At 36.6% G+C, this 19,075-nt stretch overlaps 1 protein-coding gene across 7 annotated transcripts in view; it reads right to left on the bottom strand.

The window, feature by feature from the left end:
* ZC3H14 (zinc finger CCCH-type containing 14) overlaps positions 1 to 18,974 on the bottom strand; it is a 39,832-nt gene extending 20,858 nt beyond the window's left edge. For all 7 annotated transcript variants that reach the window (XM_005871166.2, XM_014543666.1, XM_005871167.2 and 4 more), the window contains exons 1-8: positions 18,931 to 18,974; positions 12,942 to 13,056; positions 10,375 to 10,415; positions 9,754 to 9,949; positions 8,982 to 9,411; positions 8,280 to 8,440; positions 7,583 to 7,683; positions 5,734 to 5,889 (exon numbers count right to left, since the gene is read on the bottom strand). In XM_005871166.2, the coding sequence (XP_005871228.1) occupies positions 5,734 to 5,889; positions 7,583 to 7,683; positions 8,280 to 8,440; positions 8,982 to 9,411; positions 9,754 to 9,949; positions 10,375 to 10,415; positions 12,942 to 13,033 (1,177 nt within the window). In that variant the 5' untranslated portion in view covers positions 13,034 to 13,056; positions 18,931 to 18,974. The remainder of the gene's footprint in view (positions 1 to 5,733; positions 5,890 to 7,582; positions 7,684 to 8,279; positions 8,441 to 8,981; positions 9,412 to 9,753; positions 9,950 to 10,374; positions 10,416 to 12,941; positions 13,057 to 18,930) is intronic.
* Between the last annotated feature and the right edge of the window lie 101 nt (positions 18,975 to 19,075).

Genomic DNA, 19,075 nt, shown 5'->3' with positions numbered 1-19,075 from the left:
AAATATCTAAATTATTAAAATATAAAATATATAAGTGGCAATAAGTACTACAGAGAAAAATAGAGCTTAGAAAGGTGAGTTAGGGAATGTGGGGCTGGGGAAGGCCTCACAGAGAGGACTTTTGAACGAACTATGTGGACATCTGAAAGAACATATTTCAGGGAGAGGAAACACTATCTCAGACATGCTCCTTTGAACACTTTAGATTTCTAAACACTCAGAAAATTTATCTCCGATACTTTTTAAGTTTCTTCACGATGTAGTGACAAAATAGAATATACTGAGAAGACAAAGTGGGACCCAGGAAATGCAGAGGAAAATATATCCGGGTATGATATCCTTAAGGCAGACCTAGAGAGCAACCAGTCAGATGAGCAAAAGAGAACAGATGCTTTAGTAGGAAGGTACCTAAGAAAAAAGGAAAACCCAAAGTTTAATGGTATAAAATGATAGATCTTTAGGCTATAATACAGGCAGGCAATGCAAAAGGGGGGGGGGGAGAACGAAGGAAAACAAAAAAATTACCAAAAGGGGGAAAAATAAAGGACTCTAGGGAACCCCTAAACAAAGAACTGTAGAATAAAATTTTAATTTGGCCCTGTAATAAGTAATATTTATATAGTCTTAATAATATAAATGCTTATTGGTTCTCAATTTTTAGAGCAATCTAAAAAGAATGGTAGTGTTACCTAGGAAACAGAAAAAAATGTAAATGCAATCATGAGATGAGAAAGTTTAAAAGATGGGAGAAAAAGTATATATGAATTAAAGAACATAAATATCCTTATTTCTTGGGAGTCAAAATGTACTGGAATTGGGGAGTCAAAACATACTGAAATATAGTTAATCAGACAAAATACAGATATTTAGTTTTACTTCCTAACATTACAAAAGTAACCAGTAAATAACTAAAAATAGTGATTTTACTGTATGGGCTTAGAGAGAGGGAAAAGTGAGTTAGATCCTGATATACAAAGAAATCAAAAGATACCATCTTATAGTTGGTGAATTAAGGAACTGGTATAAACAAATTGTTACAAACATGGAGAAAATTAAAGTCATAAAACAATCATTCAAAAGCAGTGGTCTCTAGGGAGGATCAGCGTGGAGAAGAATGAAAAAGAAATGTTGACTTTTTTTTTGCTTTTGTTAATCCTCATCCAAGGATATTTGATATTTTTCCATTGATTTTTTAGAGAGAGTGGGAAGGAGGGAGGGATGGGGAAAGAGAGAGAGGGGGTGGAGGGAGAGAGAGAGAAACAGAGATGTGAGAGACACATCAACTGATTGCCTCTCACACGTACCCCAACTGGGACCAGGGAACAAATCTGCAACCCAGGTACATGCCCCTGACTGGGAATCGAACTCGAGATCCTTTGATCTGTGGGCCAACACTCCACCCCTGAGCAACACCGACCAAGGCAGGAATGTTGTTTTTTTTATTTTAAATTTCTCTATACTATTTGATTATTTTCTAATTTATCAGCAGGTATTACAATGATTTGTTTTGTTTTACCAAATTTTCTGTGATGAACATTTATTTGATAATGTGAAATATTTTAAATATTTTTATACAACATATACCAAATAGAAAAAATAAAAGGAAACCCACGCCTAGACACATTGTAGTGAAACTGTAGAACATCAAAGACAAAGAGATCTTGAAAGCAGCCAGAGAAAGGACAGATCACCTACAAAGGAACAACAGACAATTAGAATAACAGATGTCCACTCAACAACAATGGAAGCCAGAAGACAGTGGAATAAGATATACAAGGTGCTAAGAGCAAATGACTATTGTTAACCTAGATATGGGTATCCAGCAAAACTACTGCCTAAGAACAAAGAGAAAAAAAATGTTTATAGGTAAACAGGCTCTTGGGAAATTTACCACCAATAGACCTGTTCTAAAGAAACTTACAAAGAATATACTTCAAAAATACTTCAAAATATTAGAAAATGATCCCCAAATAACATTCAAGAGATATGAAAATTAAAAATTATAAACATCGGTATATCTAAGCAAATATTGCCTGGGTAAAATAAGATAATGGTGCTCAATTTATGCATTTTCAAAAAGACCAAACATAACATAAGTCAGGAGGGTAAAGACTAGTGCCAAGGTATACTAAAGTTCGTTTACTATTTGAGAATAGGGTCAGAATATTAACTTTTGGAATATTCAATTAAACTTGCTTGATAAAATTCACCACTAAAAGAACAGAAATGGAATGTTTAAATTTAAATTCGTGGGGGGGGGTAGTAGAGCTGGATAATCAACAATAACAATAATAATTAATGAATAAAGGAAAAAAAGGAGGAAAAACAAAAGCAAGCAAATACAAATAAAAAGATAGAAACTAGTCCAACTACACCAATAATTCTAATAAAAGCATCCTGAAGTGACCTCTGAAAATTGCTCACTATTCACTTGACCAGAAAATCTCACAAAATCTTGCAAATCAAGAGGTTCAAATCTTCATGTTCATTTGAAGAACACTCATGAAACCCATCAAGAGTATGCATAGCCGAAAAGCCACCATGTATCTGAAGGCTGTCACTTCACAGAAGCAATGTGTGCCATTCTGTTGTTACAATGGTGGAGCCGGTAGGGTGTACCCAAGCCAAACAGTGGGACTAGACACAGAATCAGTTGCCCAAAAAGAGTGAATTTTTGCTGCACAAGCTTAAAAATGCACAGTAATGCCCTAGCCGGTTTGGCTCAGTGGATGGAGCGTCGGCCTGCGGACTCAAGGGTCCCAGGTTCGAGTCCGGTCAAGGGCATGTACCTTGGTTGCCGGCACATCCCCAGTAGGGAGTGTGCAGGAGGCGGCTGATCGATGTTTCTCTCTCATCGATGGTTCTCTTTCATCGATGTTTCTAGCTCTCTATCCCTCTCCCTTCCTCTCTGTAAAAAAATCAATAAAATATATATATTTTTTAAAAAGCAGTGCCGAACCGGTTTGGCTCAGTGGATACAGCGTCGGCCTGTGGACTGAAGGGTCCTAGGTTCGATTCCAGTCAAGGGCACGTACCTTGGCTGAGGGCGCATCCCCACTGGGGGGCGTGCAGGAGGCAGCTGATCGATCTCTCTCATCGATGTTTCTAACTCTCTATCCCTCTCCCTCTCTGTAAAAAACCAATAAAAAATATATAAAATAAATAAGTAAAAATAAAAATGAAAAAGCACAGTAAGAATCCAGTAAGAGTAGTAATAGTCCTCCATCAGTAGAGGTCCTTGATATTACTTCTATTGTCTCACTTTAAAACAAAACAATGATATAGAAAACCACACAAAACATGTAACAGCTCAATGATTTTCATAAGGCAAAGACATCCTTACAACCGTCTTCTAGGTCAAGGAAGTAGCTATGTCAGCCACCCCAGAAGCCCCCTTACAAGCTCCATCCTAGTAAGTCCTCTCCAAAAGTAATCACTATTGCCTTTCATAGTAATACTGTTTTGTTTATGGTTTTATCACACAAGCCCTAGACACTAGAGCAGCGGTTCTCAACCTGTGGGTCGCGACCCCTTTGGCGGTCGAACGACCCTTTCACAGGGGTCGCCTAAGACCTTCCTGCATATCAGATATTTACATTACGATTCATAACAGTAGCAACATTACAGTTATGAAGTAGCAACGAAAGTAATTTTATGGTTGGGTCACAACATGAGGAACTGTATTTAAAGGGCCAGAAGGTTGAGAACCACTTCACTAGAGCTTAACTTTGCCACCTTTATTTTATTTTGTCTTTTAAGACTTTTAATCTAGAATTCTTGGCTTTTTGACCTAACTCCCAGAAACTACTTTGCCTGCTATACACACATGGGGTAGCTCAGCCAACATGTTTTGGCCTCTGCACTTCCTTCAAGCTGACTGATGTATCAGAGACTTGATCACTCTGGCAAGACTAAGGTAGAATTTTATTCTTTCATCAGGAGGTACAAAATGGCTGGTTTTCACTTTATTAGCTAGAATGATTTCATAAGATGCTTCCGTCATCTATATGAAGGGTTGGCAAACTTCTTCTATTTTAGGTTATGTGGGTTACATGGTCTGTTGCAACTATTCAACTCTATGGTTATAGAACAAAAGCAGCCAGAGACAATATATAAATGAATAAGCATGGTGGTTCCAAGAAAACTGTATTTACAAAAATATGAGCTAACTCCTGTATCACTTTGCTACCCCGTGGCACCATTCTTAAAGGAAAGACAGTAGAAATGCTCAATTATTTATTTGGTTTAGAATCTATTATTTTCCAGAAAGTGATCAATTAGGGCAGCGATGGCGAACCTTTTGAGCTCGGCGTGTCAGCATTTTGAAAAACCCTAACTTAACTCTGGTGCCGTGTCACATATAGAGATTTTTTGATATTTGCAACCATAGTAAAACAAAGACTTATATTTTTGATATTTATTTTATATATTTAAATGCCATTTAACAAAGAAAAATCAACCAAAAAAATGAGTTTGCGTGTCACCTCTAACACGCGTGTCATAGGTTCGCCATCACTGAATTAGGGTCTACTTCTTAAAATAATCATCGTAAAAAAAAGTTAAAAATATCCTCATGAAATCATGGGCTTCATTCAATCTACTGCCTTTCCTATTTCTACTGAAGCTCAAACCCAGCTGCTCTTCACAAACTGGCCCACTCACACTTCCCAGTTACTATCTACTGGCTGGCTTGGGGTTTTCCTGTGCTCAGGTCCATCATTTATTGGAACTGTAAATAACCGTGACATGGAAAATTGTACAATACAAAGGTTTTTTTAAAGAGAGAACAAAGAAACAAATATAGGATAAAGCTTCATGAAACAAGTAAATCTGAGATGAACCTGGAACTACTTAAAGGATACAGCTGAAGAGGAATAATAAACACATTCTAGTCTTAGCAAAGTGTAAGTTAGAAACACCATGATGAGCATATAGTTTTGGTGGGATTTTAAAATTCAAATCATAGAAAAAGAAGAAACTAGAATATTTCCTAATGGGGACAAAAGAAACAGTGGAAAGCAATGGGGGAAGGGCAGGGCAGACCCAGGGGCCAGACAAGGAAGCTGTTGAAAGGCCAAGTTGATGGCATCAGTCCTGGGCCATGCCCTGGGAGGTATGTGTGCGGGACTCACACACTATAAATGCTCTGACAAAGAAGTCACATTAAGTGATACTTTAGATGGAGAGTGTTTGTGCAGGAGTCGGGGATGGGAGCTAAGAGAAAGGAAACAGAAAGATTAGCTGGAAGCTAACTGTAGTTTGTCAGGCACAAGGGGATAAAATAGGGCCACTAAGACATAAGGCATCTAGCAGGTCAGAGACAGAGAGGATGCTCAGAAAAGGGAGATTTAAAGATAAGATTTTAAATTCAAGAGAACAGGAGTAGAATTAACAAAAAGAAGGAAAGCTTTAATGTAGATATCTATGTATCTTTAAATTGGCACATTCTAAAGACCAGCAAAATATTGATAATACTAAAGCTGGATGACTGAGTTTATGGAAATTCATTGCACTATTCTTTCCCCTTTGAGAACATTAAAAATTTCCCTGATAAAAAGGTTTTTAAAACTCTTAAATATGTAAATATAGATTCCTCATGGTCCCTTCTTATTCTATTTTTGGGCTAGTGAGCACTTTTCTCATAATATAACATTTCATAAACAACCACTGGAAAATATTTAATGCCTCATGAAAAAAGTGTAATAGAGGATGAAATATCGTTTAAATTATTACCTTGACCTTTCTCTACATTATCTCCTTTTGCTTCATCTTCTTTAATGGGAGGACTTATTCTAGAGGTCCTGCTTTGCCCCTGGACCATTTCTGCCAGCAATTCTTCTTGAGAAGTTCGAGTTCTGGGAGCAACTGGAAGTGTCTGTTTCTGGGAGACTTTTATATAAAAAGCAAAAAAGACGGAAATGCAAATGTAGTAATACATCAAACTCAACAGTCATATTAAACATAAATGCCTCCTTTACTTTAGAACATGAGGAGTTTTAAATAGTTCATAGATATCACCTCATTTTTTCTTACAATATTCTCAAGGGATAGATAACTTGACTTAAATACCTCTATGTGTATAAACGGCATCTACACATTTTAACCCTTTGAGTGCCAACCAATATCCTAGGAACTATGCTAAAATTGCCAAGGCATTTTTGCTGATTTTACAGCAGTTTAGGAAAAAAATTATGAATCACAAGTAAATGAAGTTACATATTCAAAAGCGTAAGGAAACCTTTACTACATTGACATATTTAGCAATATCATCATCACTAATAAAAGCAGACTTAGAACTGGACGCCATTTCGAAGCTTTGATAGCGCTCCCGGCACTTTTGGTGAAAGACAGGAGGAGCGCGATCGCGCTCCCTGGCACTCTAGGGGTTAAACCACATGCCATATATACATTGAAGCACATATATATTCATTTTAACCAAATGGAATTTAGGTTCTACTTCAGTGATGGCAAACCTTTTGAGCTCGGCGTGTCAGCATTTTGAAAAACCCTAACTTAACTCTGGTGCCGTGTCACATATAGAAATTTTTTGATATTTGCAACCATAGTAAAACAAAGATTTATACTTTTGATATTTATTTTATATATTTAAATGCTATTTAACAAAGAAAAATCAACCAAAAAAATGAGTTCGTGTGTCACCTGACACGCGTGTCATAGGTTCGCCATCACTGTTCTACTTTGTGATCCCATTAACAACCTCAAATTGTAATTTAGATAAACTAGGTAAAGAAAGAATTTCAATGCTATTTCTCAAGAAAAAACAAAAAACAAAACAAAACTTGGGCAATATCCAACTATTATAAAAGCAAAAAAATTTTAAGTTCACAAATGAGTACAATTCTACACTCATCATTTTTAACACTATTGTGACAAAATGGGAGTGTAAATAAAAGAATTGTTCAGTTTGCCTGAGAATCCTTATCCCTATATGCCAAAACCTGTTCAATTTCATGTTTAGAGGTTAAAAGAGGAGAAGCAGGGAGACAGATGACTATCAGGATCAAAAGTAAGCTTATAGTTTCCTTCACTCTAGGAAGGGGTAGCAAAAAGAAATATGAAAAAGCAGAATAGCTCTAAAAGAACAATCATCAAATAGGCAGCAAAAATAAAATAAAATTTAAAGTGAGTAATCATTACAACTTATGAATGAAATTTCACACCCAACTCTAGCATGTGGGTCACAGAGTACAGAATTTAATGACATGACATCCATGATATGGTTTGCATTTCAGAATGAGCTTTTTGTATGATCAGATTATAGTTGACTCATCTCCTTTGCTTTAAAACATGTAATAATTTATATTTATTATCTATTTCACACACACTGGAAAGAGGGAGTAAAAGACATGACAGTTGCTCAAAGAAATAAATTCCACTGACAGTTGGGAAAGTTTCTCAAACTGGCCTAATCTCCTTTTAAAGCCATTCTTCTGAACCTCACCTTGGTCTTGACATTGGGTAGGGTTCTTTATTTCACAACAACTTGGGGATCATCATTTCTAGCTTACTCAAGAGTTACAGAAATCTCTTACTTAATGAAAACATAATTCATTTAAATTACCTGTAGAATAGTTAGTTGTTTTTGTTACAGATTCTTGAGCTTCAGATATAGCCTTCAAAATTAGATTCTTATTAGCTTGTTTAGAAGGAGGAAGTGAGGGTCTAAAAAAGAAAACATTTTAATTATAGATTTGAATTCTTTATGTGCTAACCACTATGCCTTTACTACAGCCTTAAGTTTTTTGTGTTTTTTTTTACATCCTCACCTGAGGATATGTTTTTACTGATTTTAGAGAGGAAGGGGTGGAGGGTGGGGGAGAGAAACATCAATCTGTTGCCTCCCGCATGCACCCTAACTGGAGATCGAACCCACAACCTAGATACATGCCCTGACTAGTAATCAAAGCCATAACCTTTTTAGTGTACAGGACAATCCACCCAACTGAGCCATCGGCCCAAGACCTTCTCTTAGGTTTTGAACAGACTAGCCGCAGATTCTAGGAAATGCCAAGTAGACTGAAACCTTGTAACTTTTTAAAATAAGGAATCTGATCAACTTCCCACCCATATTAGTTTTTAATATTCTCAGCAATTTCTCCAATTTTAAGCAGTTTTTCTTTCATTAATATGGTTTATTGAAAAACCAATGGAAAAGTCTTATATGCTATTAAATTTTTTATTTTTATGATATCCTCTTCAAGAAACACAGAAGGCACCACCAAGCAATTCAAGATTAAGTTACAGACATGTTCAGGTACCTCCTTTCGGGCTTTGCAGGCACTGACACACTGCTGGAGATGCTTCCTGTGCGGGACCCACAGTCATCATCTTCCTCCTCCTCTTCTCCATCGTGATTAAACTTTTTTACTTTAACAACTGAACTTACCACAGGCAACTTTCTCTTCCGAAAGTTTTCTTCCTGTAATCAGATAAATTCATGCTTACCTAGTCTCAGAAAATAACAAAGTTCTACCACAGAATTTTTTCTCTTTAAGAAAAAGCCAATCATTTTAATAATTTATGGGCTATTTCCGGTTTCTTATAAAAATGTGAATATTATCCCTAATAGCCAACCTTTAACAAAAACAAAAACTAGTGCTTTACATTCATTTATATGCAGCAGGAAATAGCACTGTTGAGAAAACTAACAAAATGGTTACTTCTTTTCCAGTAAATGACATGAAAAATCTAAAATTGACCTAAAATCCCACCAAAACTATAAGGTATTGTTAAAACTATCTCACATGTTGGCATCCCAGGAAAGTAAACAAGCTGTCATATACACTTGTAGAAGTCAGTCATGGAGAGGAAAATCTTATTGGTATACTATGTTGAGCACACAGAAATCAGTTTAAAATAAACTTGCAATATGTATGTATCTAGTTATTTCACATACTATTTAGTATAAAGAACTGCCAATTTTCAGCCTAACAAGGCAAGATTCACAAGTACATACAAACCTCAATACTCATTTTTTCTGCGTTGTTTCTGAAAAAAGGACTGTAAGTCTCTTCTAAGCTGTTAAGCACTTCTGGCTCACACAAACGTCCTGTTTCATATACCCGGCTGTTCTGTATATCGAGCTGCTTGGCAGCATGAATACTGTTCTGCTGCTGTTGAAACTGCAACCTGTTTAAATGAACACCACCATCTGCAGTTCGACTTGCAGGTGGTCGATAAATTTCAATAGAAGGGCGAGAAGAGCCATATGTGAGTGTCACTGTGGGTTTTTTCTGAGATAAGGGATTCTCCTGCACAAAATTGAGGTCTTCATCAATGAGGTCGTCTGGTTCCGGCTTAATATCAATCACATCTTCAGAGGGTGCTGGCTCCCTCAGAGGTTTCACTGTTGACATTAATCGGGTTGCAGCTCCATCATCATAACTCTGCCTATTAAACACATACTCATATTACAACCAATTTAGAGGAATATGTTCAAATAGTCAAAGAATATTTACTTAAATTGTAATGAAAAAGAATGAGTATTCCCTTTATGTAGTCCATTAGAAACTACTTTGAAATGGCTTTTTTGTTTTAAACTTTGATTTACTATATTTAAGATAATCATACTTTGGTCTTATCCACTCTTTATTTCATTTAAAAAATTGTTCATGACCACCTACCTCACTATTTCCAAAATTTTCTGAAAAAAGCAATTCAAAGATATGAAAACTAATGTAAATGTCACATATACCCCCATCTGTTCACAGGTGATCTACACAGAACTCTTACCTGACATTAGTGGCTTTCTGCTCTTGTGAACCTGAAGAAACTCTGGAATCTCTTTTCTCAGGTCTGGTGCTAGAAACTGCAAGGGGTGGCACTGCAGCTTCGTGCCTTCTCTCATCGCCCCTACTGAAGCTGCTCTTGTTGGAAGGCACGTTACTATCGAATATGTTGGTATCAGAAGACTTTAGACTAGAGGGGTCTGGAAAGAAAAACATAATCCTTTTACACTATTTTATTACTTTGATCCTTCCCCTTGTTCAACACCAATTTAAAAGTTATACATGTTCACAACATTTTTAATGGCTCAATATTATTCCATACATAATTTACTATTATGTATTGAACTTTTAAGTAATTTTCAATTATAAGATATTGAAACATTCTTGAAACTGAACTGTTGCTCACTTCTATAATTACTTCCTTAGGATAAATTGCCTAGTTCCCTTCCCTTATTTAAATTATCTTTGAATTATATTAAATGTCTTGCTCTTAAATTCGTAACAATAAATGCTTCCTAAAAATGTTCAAATGAATGTTTCCAAATTTATGTGTTCTTTCCCTTAGAAAGAAAGCAATCATATGCTATAGCAAATTCCCCAAAAAGCCCTTTTTTATGAATCTTACCTGTTGTAACAGAACGAAGTTTATCTAATACACCATGAAGCCTAAAAGAAAAAACAAAAAAATTTAAAGCTTCCTTTAATCAAGAAAGATTTTATTTCAACTGCCACTCTAAATTTGATGACATTGTGGAATCAATCTTCAGATAAATATTGATAAATGATATTAAATGGTATTTAATAAATGGTATTTTCACATTTATTGTAAAAAGGCTTTACATGAATACTACAAGAGCCAATCAAAAATCATTTTTTTCATCACTATTTTCAACATCTAACCTCTGCAAAAATAAGTGCCAGAATATAATCTGAGCACACAGTCTTATCTAAAAGGATGCATTTTGTTTCCTAAGGACCGAAGATGCAAGGTAACTGACGGTAAAAGATAAAATATCACACACATGTACTACAGCTTACTATTACAATTGTTGAGGCATTATTTAAATTAGTTTTATCTACTCATATGGTTTCTGGGGGAAAAAACCTTAATTCTGAGGTAAGAAATCTTAATCTCAAAATATACTATCACATTTCACTGATCTGTTATTTACAAAATGAATGCTGTAAACAAGCACAGACCATAACCCTGCTTATAATATAACTTATTTTATTTTATTTTATATGTACATGGCAAATTGGCCTTATTATCCTTCTAAGAGCCATGCCTCCTGAAACACCAGAAATAGCTCAGTATGTTTCACCCAGAACCCAGTCATATGCCACTGTTGCCTAGGAAACAACTACTGCAGGGCTCCAAAGAATAATTTGGGACCTTTGTCAATGAACATTTAACTTAGGAAAGCAAAGTGCCGAATGATAGACACTATCACTTGCGCCAGTGCATGTTAAAGAACTGAACTTACGGCGAGGTGAAAAAGTTGAATTAATTTGATTTTAAATTCAAATTCAATTAGCAGTATGTTTATGTAAGAAATCTGTCTTAACACATTCCACCAAGTTATCTGAGAAATAATCCACTAGGTCCATCTCCTATATTAATTTTGAGGGACTCAAAACTAAAGTGATCCAAAAGTTAAACCAGAAGTCAGGTCATAAAAATGTACATGAAACAAATACCTGGACTGCTGAAGACTTTAAAAAAAACACTCATGATAATGGTAATTTCCCCAGGCAAAACACGTTGATCTTTTTTGGGAGGTAGAGAGGGTACATTTTGGGGACAAACTGTAAACAAGTGGGTTAGGTCACACACACTATGTACCAAAACATTTGAGGATCAACCACTGTACTCCATGTTCTTCAAAACTGTAATACAAACTAGAGAATTCTGTGTGGAATTTCAAGAAAGCTTCAAAAGAGTTGTAAAGCATTCATTTACCTGCTGGGGCAAAATCACCTTCAAGACAAACTTTTGGTTTAAAGGCAGAAAGTGAACCAGCTTCTTCATATTCCTCCTTAGTATTATACTTAGGAGTATTCCCTGTCCCAGTCTCCTGCCATTCAAATTAAGCAGGCCATTCTCCTCACTCACTTTCTGCTCCATCATCCACTTGTGCTGTAACTGGTGGTCTCCAGTGTGAGGAGCCTTATGAGTACTTCCTGCTCTATTCTCATCCACATTATCACTCTCAGTTTACCTCAAACCCAGTACCAGAACCTGACCTGACTTCTTAAAATTTAATCTTGTGCTTCTAGTCAGTAGTTTTAACTAAAGGCCTATGTGGTTTGAAAAAGGACATTGAAGATTATGTTGACTTATATTTGAACATCAAGTTGCCTATCTTAAAATTCCAAACTTCAAAAAGTTCTAAACTTTTAAAAAATTAATTTGAAATTCTGTCAAAATCCTTGCCCACTCAGAATTAACTCAGAGAAAGCAATTTAGGAAGTCAACCCAGTCCAAAAGAACACCTGCAGCTGGTTTAGGCTAAAGGAAAGGAATAAGATGTAGACATTTACAAGAGAAACACAGTAACTACAGTTAACATATACTAAGTACTTGCAAGGGCTAGACACAGCTGTGAGCACATTACATGTGTTAGCTCACTTAACCCTTTCACAAGGATCCTATAAAGGTGATTTACTATTCACATTTTACAAATGGAGAAACCAAGGCAAGAGGCAGATCAGGATTCAACCTTGGCAACTGGCTCTGGCGGCTGTGCTCATTGCTCACAACCTGCCCCTCCACACTGAATCTGACTCTCCTGTCGGGAGCCTCTTTTCAGAGAGAATACCTACTCTGGCTTGCGCCAAACTCTGGTCTAAGGCAGCGGTTCTCAACCAGTGGGTCGCGACCCCTTTGGGGGTCGAATGACCCTTTCACAGGGGTCGCCTAAGACCATCGGAAAACACATATATAATTACAGATTGTTTTTGTGACTAATCACTATGCTTTAACTATGTTCAATTTGTAACAATGAAAATACATCCTGCATATCAGATATTTACATTACAATTCATAACAGTAGCAAAATTACAGTTATGAAGTAGCAACGAAAATAATTTTATGGTTGGGGGTCACCACAACATGAGGAACTGTATTAAAGGGTCGCGGCATTAGGAAGGTTGAGAACCACTGGTCTAAGGGGTAAGTGTTCAGAAACATACCATACGGTGAATCGAATTGTGTTGTTCCCTAGAAACAGGGACAGGTCCTCTGTCATTTGGTCCTGACTTTTCTTGTTGGCCACCATCACCATAATGTAATCAGGAAGTTCTTCATCTATTTAAAAGGAAAAGTATATAAAAACTTTTTTATGTTTCCCTCTATTTAAAGTTGACATGCTTGAAAATATAGATGTAGCTCTAAGAATATTTCAGCTCTAAAGGAATTATGTTTTAAAAAAAGGTATAGCTTTTTTTCTCTTCATTTATAGGTATTTCAATTACTAGAAGGATGGGATTTGGAATAATGAATACTTACAAAACTAGATATTTTAAATTACAGTATCAAATTTGAATACATACATTTCCATCGTTTTAAAAATGATAATTTCAGAGAAGTTTCCAGAAAGCATATGGACATCCACCAAACTGAGTTTTGTTTAGTTTAGTGTCTGTTTTAAAATGACACTCTTTTCTCAAGAGGACACCTTTATCCTTAGTAAAGTCGGGTTTCAATTACTCAGGGTAACAACCATGCAGCAACATCAAATAAACTAAAACCACTAAAAAACCCTACATCATTTTAAAATTCCATCTTAAGATTAAATAATTTCAACTCATTGTTTTATACTAATACCCTCCTACACAGTGATTATGAGGGTGAGATCAAGGATCAAAATCAACAAAAACAAAAACCACCATAATGAGTAGGTACGGAAGTAAGTCATTTATCAGGAACTCTAATCCCTACCAAAAATAATTATTTAATACCTTAAATACTCATAATATTTCTATGTAGGCAGAAAGGTTCCTTTCAGAAGTACTATCAGACATTTGTTAAAAGAAGAAATATAAAAAAGAAAAGCACAACTATATTGAGAAAGCCCAATCTACAAATGGAGCGAAATCAGGTTTGTTGGAATCATACAACATCTGAGGAGATACAAGGACACGTAGCCAGTCATTTATTATTTTCTTTGTAGAGTAACAAAAGGCCCCCACTGCTTTCTCAAAATTTTAGTAAATAACCCTGGTAGCTTATTTATACGAAGTGTACCTACTATGCGCTGCCACTGGTAACCCAGGAAAGGTAAAGAAACTGGAATGCTTTGGCAGTTTCTCTCCCTCATGTCAGTGATGAAAACGAGTAGACTGTGCTTTCTGTCACAATATGACATTGCATTTTCTAAAATTTTATAGAAATGTAATAGGTAATTGCCTGGGTGAATACAGGGTGTGAGCAGGGAAAAGTGGAGGGAAAGATACAGAGCTGCCCCAAGAACTTTTGAGAGTGATGGATATGCTCATTTGCTTGATTATGGTGCACATATGCTATGACTTACCCAAGTGTACAGATGCGCAGTTTAATGTATAGCAACTACAGCTTAACACAGCTATTAGAAATTTATAGTTTTCTTAGATACAAGAAAATAATGAAAAATTAATGTGTTCATGATACATTTTTATAGAATTTCGCAAGTTCATTTGAAATCTACATACTGAATAAAAAACTAAAAATTCTGAAGGTTTCTGTAAGCTCATATGTTTAAAATGTGAATGAAATACTGTTTTAAATTATAGTTGTGGTCTCACTGACGTGCTCCATTTTAAACAGTCAAATGAGTCCTTATCGTTCTTAACCAAAAGGGCCATTCACCTTTGCATCCTGCCCAATGCCTTGAAAATACGTAGTCAAATGCTTACTTTTTAAAGTACTTTTTATTTTTAAATGGTAATTGCCGGTTTACAACCCCATGATTAGACATTTATATAACTTACGAGTGATCACTCCAATAAATTTAGTACCCATCTGAGACCATATATAGTTAGTATACTAGAGGCCTGTTGCACGAAAAGATTCGTGCAATAGGCCTTCCCTTCCCCTGGCTGCCGGCACTGGTTTTCCTCCAGCACCCGGCACCCAGGCCTTCGCTCCTGCCGGAGCCGCCTTCAAGCCCTCGCTGCTCCAGCCAGAGCCGCCTTCAAGCCCTTCGCTGCTCCGGCCGGAGCCGCCTTCAAGCCCTTCGCTGCTCCGGCCAGAGCCACCTTCAGTCTTCGCTCTGCTGCTTCACCGCTTCACGCCTACGTATGCAAATTAACCGCCATCTTTGTTGGCTGTTAATTTGCATATCACTCTGATTAGCCGATGGCGTGCGTAGCGAAGGTACGGTCAATTTGAATCTTTGTATATTATTAGATAGGATTATTGACTATATTCCCTAAGCTGTGGTGACACCCCCATGACTATTCTGTCAAATATTTATTAAAGGATCATTTCAATAACCTGAGAGGTTTCCAAAACTTTCTCCAGCACAAAGAAAGGGATTCTAAAGTCACCCTTTTCAGAAGAATAATAATGCACAAATAATTTGGTAGCTAATTGTAAACAAGTAATGCATTTTTATCTCAAATAGAACCTCATGGTGACGCGTTTACCCACTTCAACACTTATGAAAAAATCAGGTTCTCTGTAGGCCACTGAGACAAAACAAATATGAAGTCTCTACCCTCAAAGAAACTTCCTGTCAAGCAGAAACAAACAAATTGAGAAGCTGTATTATGTTAGTTGCCAAGACAGATTTATTTCAGTGGAGTTATAGTGGAGCACACAGGAGTAACTACTACCTGTTCAGTAGCTCACCAAGTTCCTATTATGAAGTCAAGACTCCATTTCTTTACTTGTAAAAGGAGTAATACTACCTGCCATCCCACTCCAGCATTATGTTTAAAAGAAATGGAGCTATATAAATACATTTTGAAAGCTATAAATAAAATACATGGTATTTTTACTACAATTACATTTTATACTGAACTTTGCCCAAGCTTGTGAGGTTTTTTAATAGGGTCAAAATTCTTGGTTTGAGACTTTTCATAAATGACAGGAATCACCAATAAGACTGTTAACATGCCTGTGCTTTCATATGATAGAATTAAGAAAGTTCTCAGGCCCTGGATGCGTAGCTGGGGAGCTAGTTGGTTAGAGCGTCATCCAATACACCAAGCTTTCAGGTTTGATCACAGGTCAAGGCACATACAAGAACTACCAATGAATGCGAAGATGGGTAGAACAATGGGTCAATGTTTCTTCCTCTCTCTTGCTCTCTCTCCCCCTCTCTCTAAAAATCAATAAAATTAATTTTTAAAAAAGTTCTCAATGTACATTTTTTGTGGACTTTTTAACCCAAAACATGTTCCTGGCATATAACTGGCATCCATCAAGTGATGAATGAATAAAATAAATAAATCCTGGTTCAGCTTCATCTTTAACCTTTAAGCCTCATTTTCTTATCTGTTGAAGTCCCAACAACAGATAATTTATGAAATGTGCCCAGCATGTAGTAAATTAGCAATCCTCCAACTATCTGATTTCAGGGCCCCTTTACACTCTTAAAAACTACTGATGACCCCAAAAGAAGTTTCATTTATGTGAGTATATCTATTGATATTTACTATACTAGAAATTAAAATTTTAAATTTTAAGCAGCATTAATTCATTTAAAATAGACCTATCTACTGTTAACAATAAATCCACTTAAATAAACAGATGTTTTTAATTTAAAAAATTCCAAAACAAAAAAATTAGTACAAAAATATAAAATAAGTTATATATTTTTAAAATATATTTTATTCATTTTTTACAGAGAGGAAAGGACAGGGATAGAGAGTTAGAAGCATCAATGAGAGAGAAACATCGATCAGCTGCCTTCTGCACATCTCCTACTGGTGATGTGCCCATAACCAAGGTACATGCCCTTGACCGGAATCGAACCTGGGACCTTTCAGTCCGCAGGCCGACACTCTATCCACTGAGCCAAACCGGTTAGGACAAAATAAGTTATATTTTTATTACCCTCTTTAACATCTGGTTTAAAAGACAGCTGGATTCTAATTTCTGTTTCTGCATTTCACCTGTTGTAATAATATGTTGTTATAATTGAAGAATGTGAAGAAAATTTGGTCTTTCACATGTGTAGTTTGAAAAACAAGTATTTTAATAGCATTTGCAGATAATGTGAATATTATTTTGTGATACCACACCAAAATTCAACAAGTGATAGTTTCTTAAGGATTAGTAGCAATATACAAACAAAAACTATATCAATAACCTTTTTTTGTACTGTTACATGAAAATCCATTAATCCATCCTAGCCTTTTTTTAAAAAATATTTTTTACTGATTTTCAGAGAGAAAGCAAGAGGGACAAAGAGATAAAAACATCAATGAAGAGCCGAAGCCGGTTTGGCTCAGTGGATGGAGCGTCGCCTTGCGGACTGGGGGGTCCTGGGTTCGATTCCGGTCAAGGGCATGTACCTGGGTTGCAGGCACATCCCCAGCAGGAGATGTGCAGGAGGCAGCTGATCGATGTTTCTCTCTCATCGATGTTTCTAGCTCTCTCTCTCCCTTCCTCTCTGTAAAAAATCAATAAAATATATTTTAAAAAAAAAATCAATGAAGAGAACATCAATCCGCTGCCTCCTGCATGCCCTGCCCTGCCCTGCCCCCTCAAACCAACTTTTGTTTGGTCATTGGCAGCAAAATCAGTTCTTTTCCACTGCTCACTTTCAAGGAAATGTCTTGGCAACTACCCACGTGTATGTGACTAGCTTGTCAGTCCTTATAATTTAAAAATGATGCTCCATGAAAAAGGTAGCTAGTTCAGTTCTCAACTCAATTACACAAATCCTTTTTTTTAAGACAACCCATCATGCTTCAGCGTACACCAAAAATACTTTGTATGTTTGTACAGTACTTTTAAGCAGATATTTATAAGTATTTCCTTCTTCCTCACTGCATATTAAATAATGTAATCAAGGGCCAGGATTTTAAAAATATATTTTTACTGCTTCATCAATTACATTAAGTGAAGAGGGCTTTTTTACATTTTTTTATTTACTTTTTACAGAGAGGAAGGGAGAGGGATAGTTAGAAACATCGATGAGAGAGAAACATCGATCAGCTGCCTCCTGCACACCCCCCACTGGGGATGGGCCCGCAACCAAGGTACATGCCCTTGACAGGAATCGAACCCGGGACCCTTCAGTCCACAGGCCGACGCTCTATCCACTGAGCCAAACTGGCTAGGGCGAAAGGGCTTTTTTAAAAATTGCAAGTAGAGAATTGCAAGTAAAGAATATGATGGTTTCCCCTAAAGTTTGGTGCGAGACCTTGATTTCTTGATTCAGGGTCAAGTACCAGAGGTTTTGCCTACTATTGTTTTTGCACAATCCAAATGTCAGTATTAATATAAAAACAATTTTGACTTCAGAGACCCTTGGAGTCTTCCACACCTTGAGAACCACCTTTATAAGTGATAGCTATTATTTGTACATTTGCAGCCAAACAGACCCAGGTCTCAATCTTGCTCAAGTAAGCACTCCAAGCCTCAATTTCCTTGCCTGTACAGTTGGGGATATTACCACGTACCTTCCAGTGTCCTCCTGAGGATTACCATGGCCTAATGCACATACACAGAGGTTAAGCACAGTGCCTGGCCCAAAGTAAATGCTCAAGTTATAAAAATCACAAAAGAACAAAGAGGATACATTGCTGTTAGGAGGTAAAAGCGAAAGGAACAGAAAAAATAAAAATAAATAAGAGACCTGATAATAAAACTCACTGAACCAGAGGCAAATGCCAGAAAGCATCAAACATCCCACATGCAAAATAATTGTGAAAAAAATGGAGGTCAAGAAAAGCAAAAAAACAAAAATAGGAAAAACAATAAAAATACGACAATGCCTCCACAGAGGAAGCTAAACAATTTCAAAACACCACAGTAGAAGAGGGTTAAAACACACACAAGGTTGCATGTACACCTTTCAATTAAAAATAAAACGGTAAGGAAGAGAAGTAACCAGGGATGGTCAGATTTGATAGCAGAAAAGGGTTTCTTCAAAGTCAAAAAGAGTACGTTGGGGAAAACGCACTCACTAAAACTCAAATAGCTGCAAACTCTAAATTGCATTAGGCTAACAAAAGCAACAGAACTTACCAACATAAGCTCCTAATTCTTGCAATTTCCCCTTAATGGCACTCTGAGGTAGAGGGGGGGGAAAAAAAGACAAAACGTCCGTGAGAGAAAGGCGGCCCTAGGAAAACCGACTTGCAACGCAGACGCAACTGTGCGGTGCACGCAC

This window comes from Myotis brandtii, unplaced genomic scaffold, assembly GCF_000412655.1.
Source record: "Myotis brandtii unplaced genomic scaffold, ASM41265v1 scaffold332, whole genome shotgun sequence".
In the NCBI taxonomy this organism is placed as follows: domain Eukaryota; kingdom Metazoa; phylum Chordata; class Mammalia; order Chiroptera; family Vespertilionidae; genus Myotis; species Myotis brandtii.
This window is presented reverse-complemented; position numbering and strand designations above follow the sequence as displayed.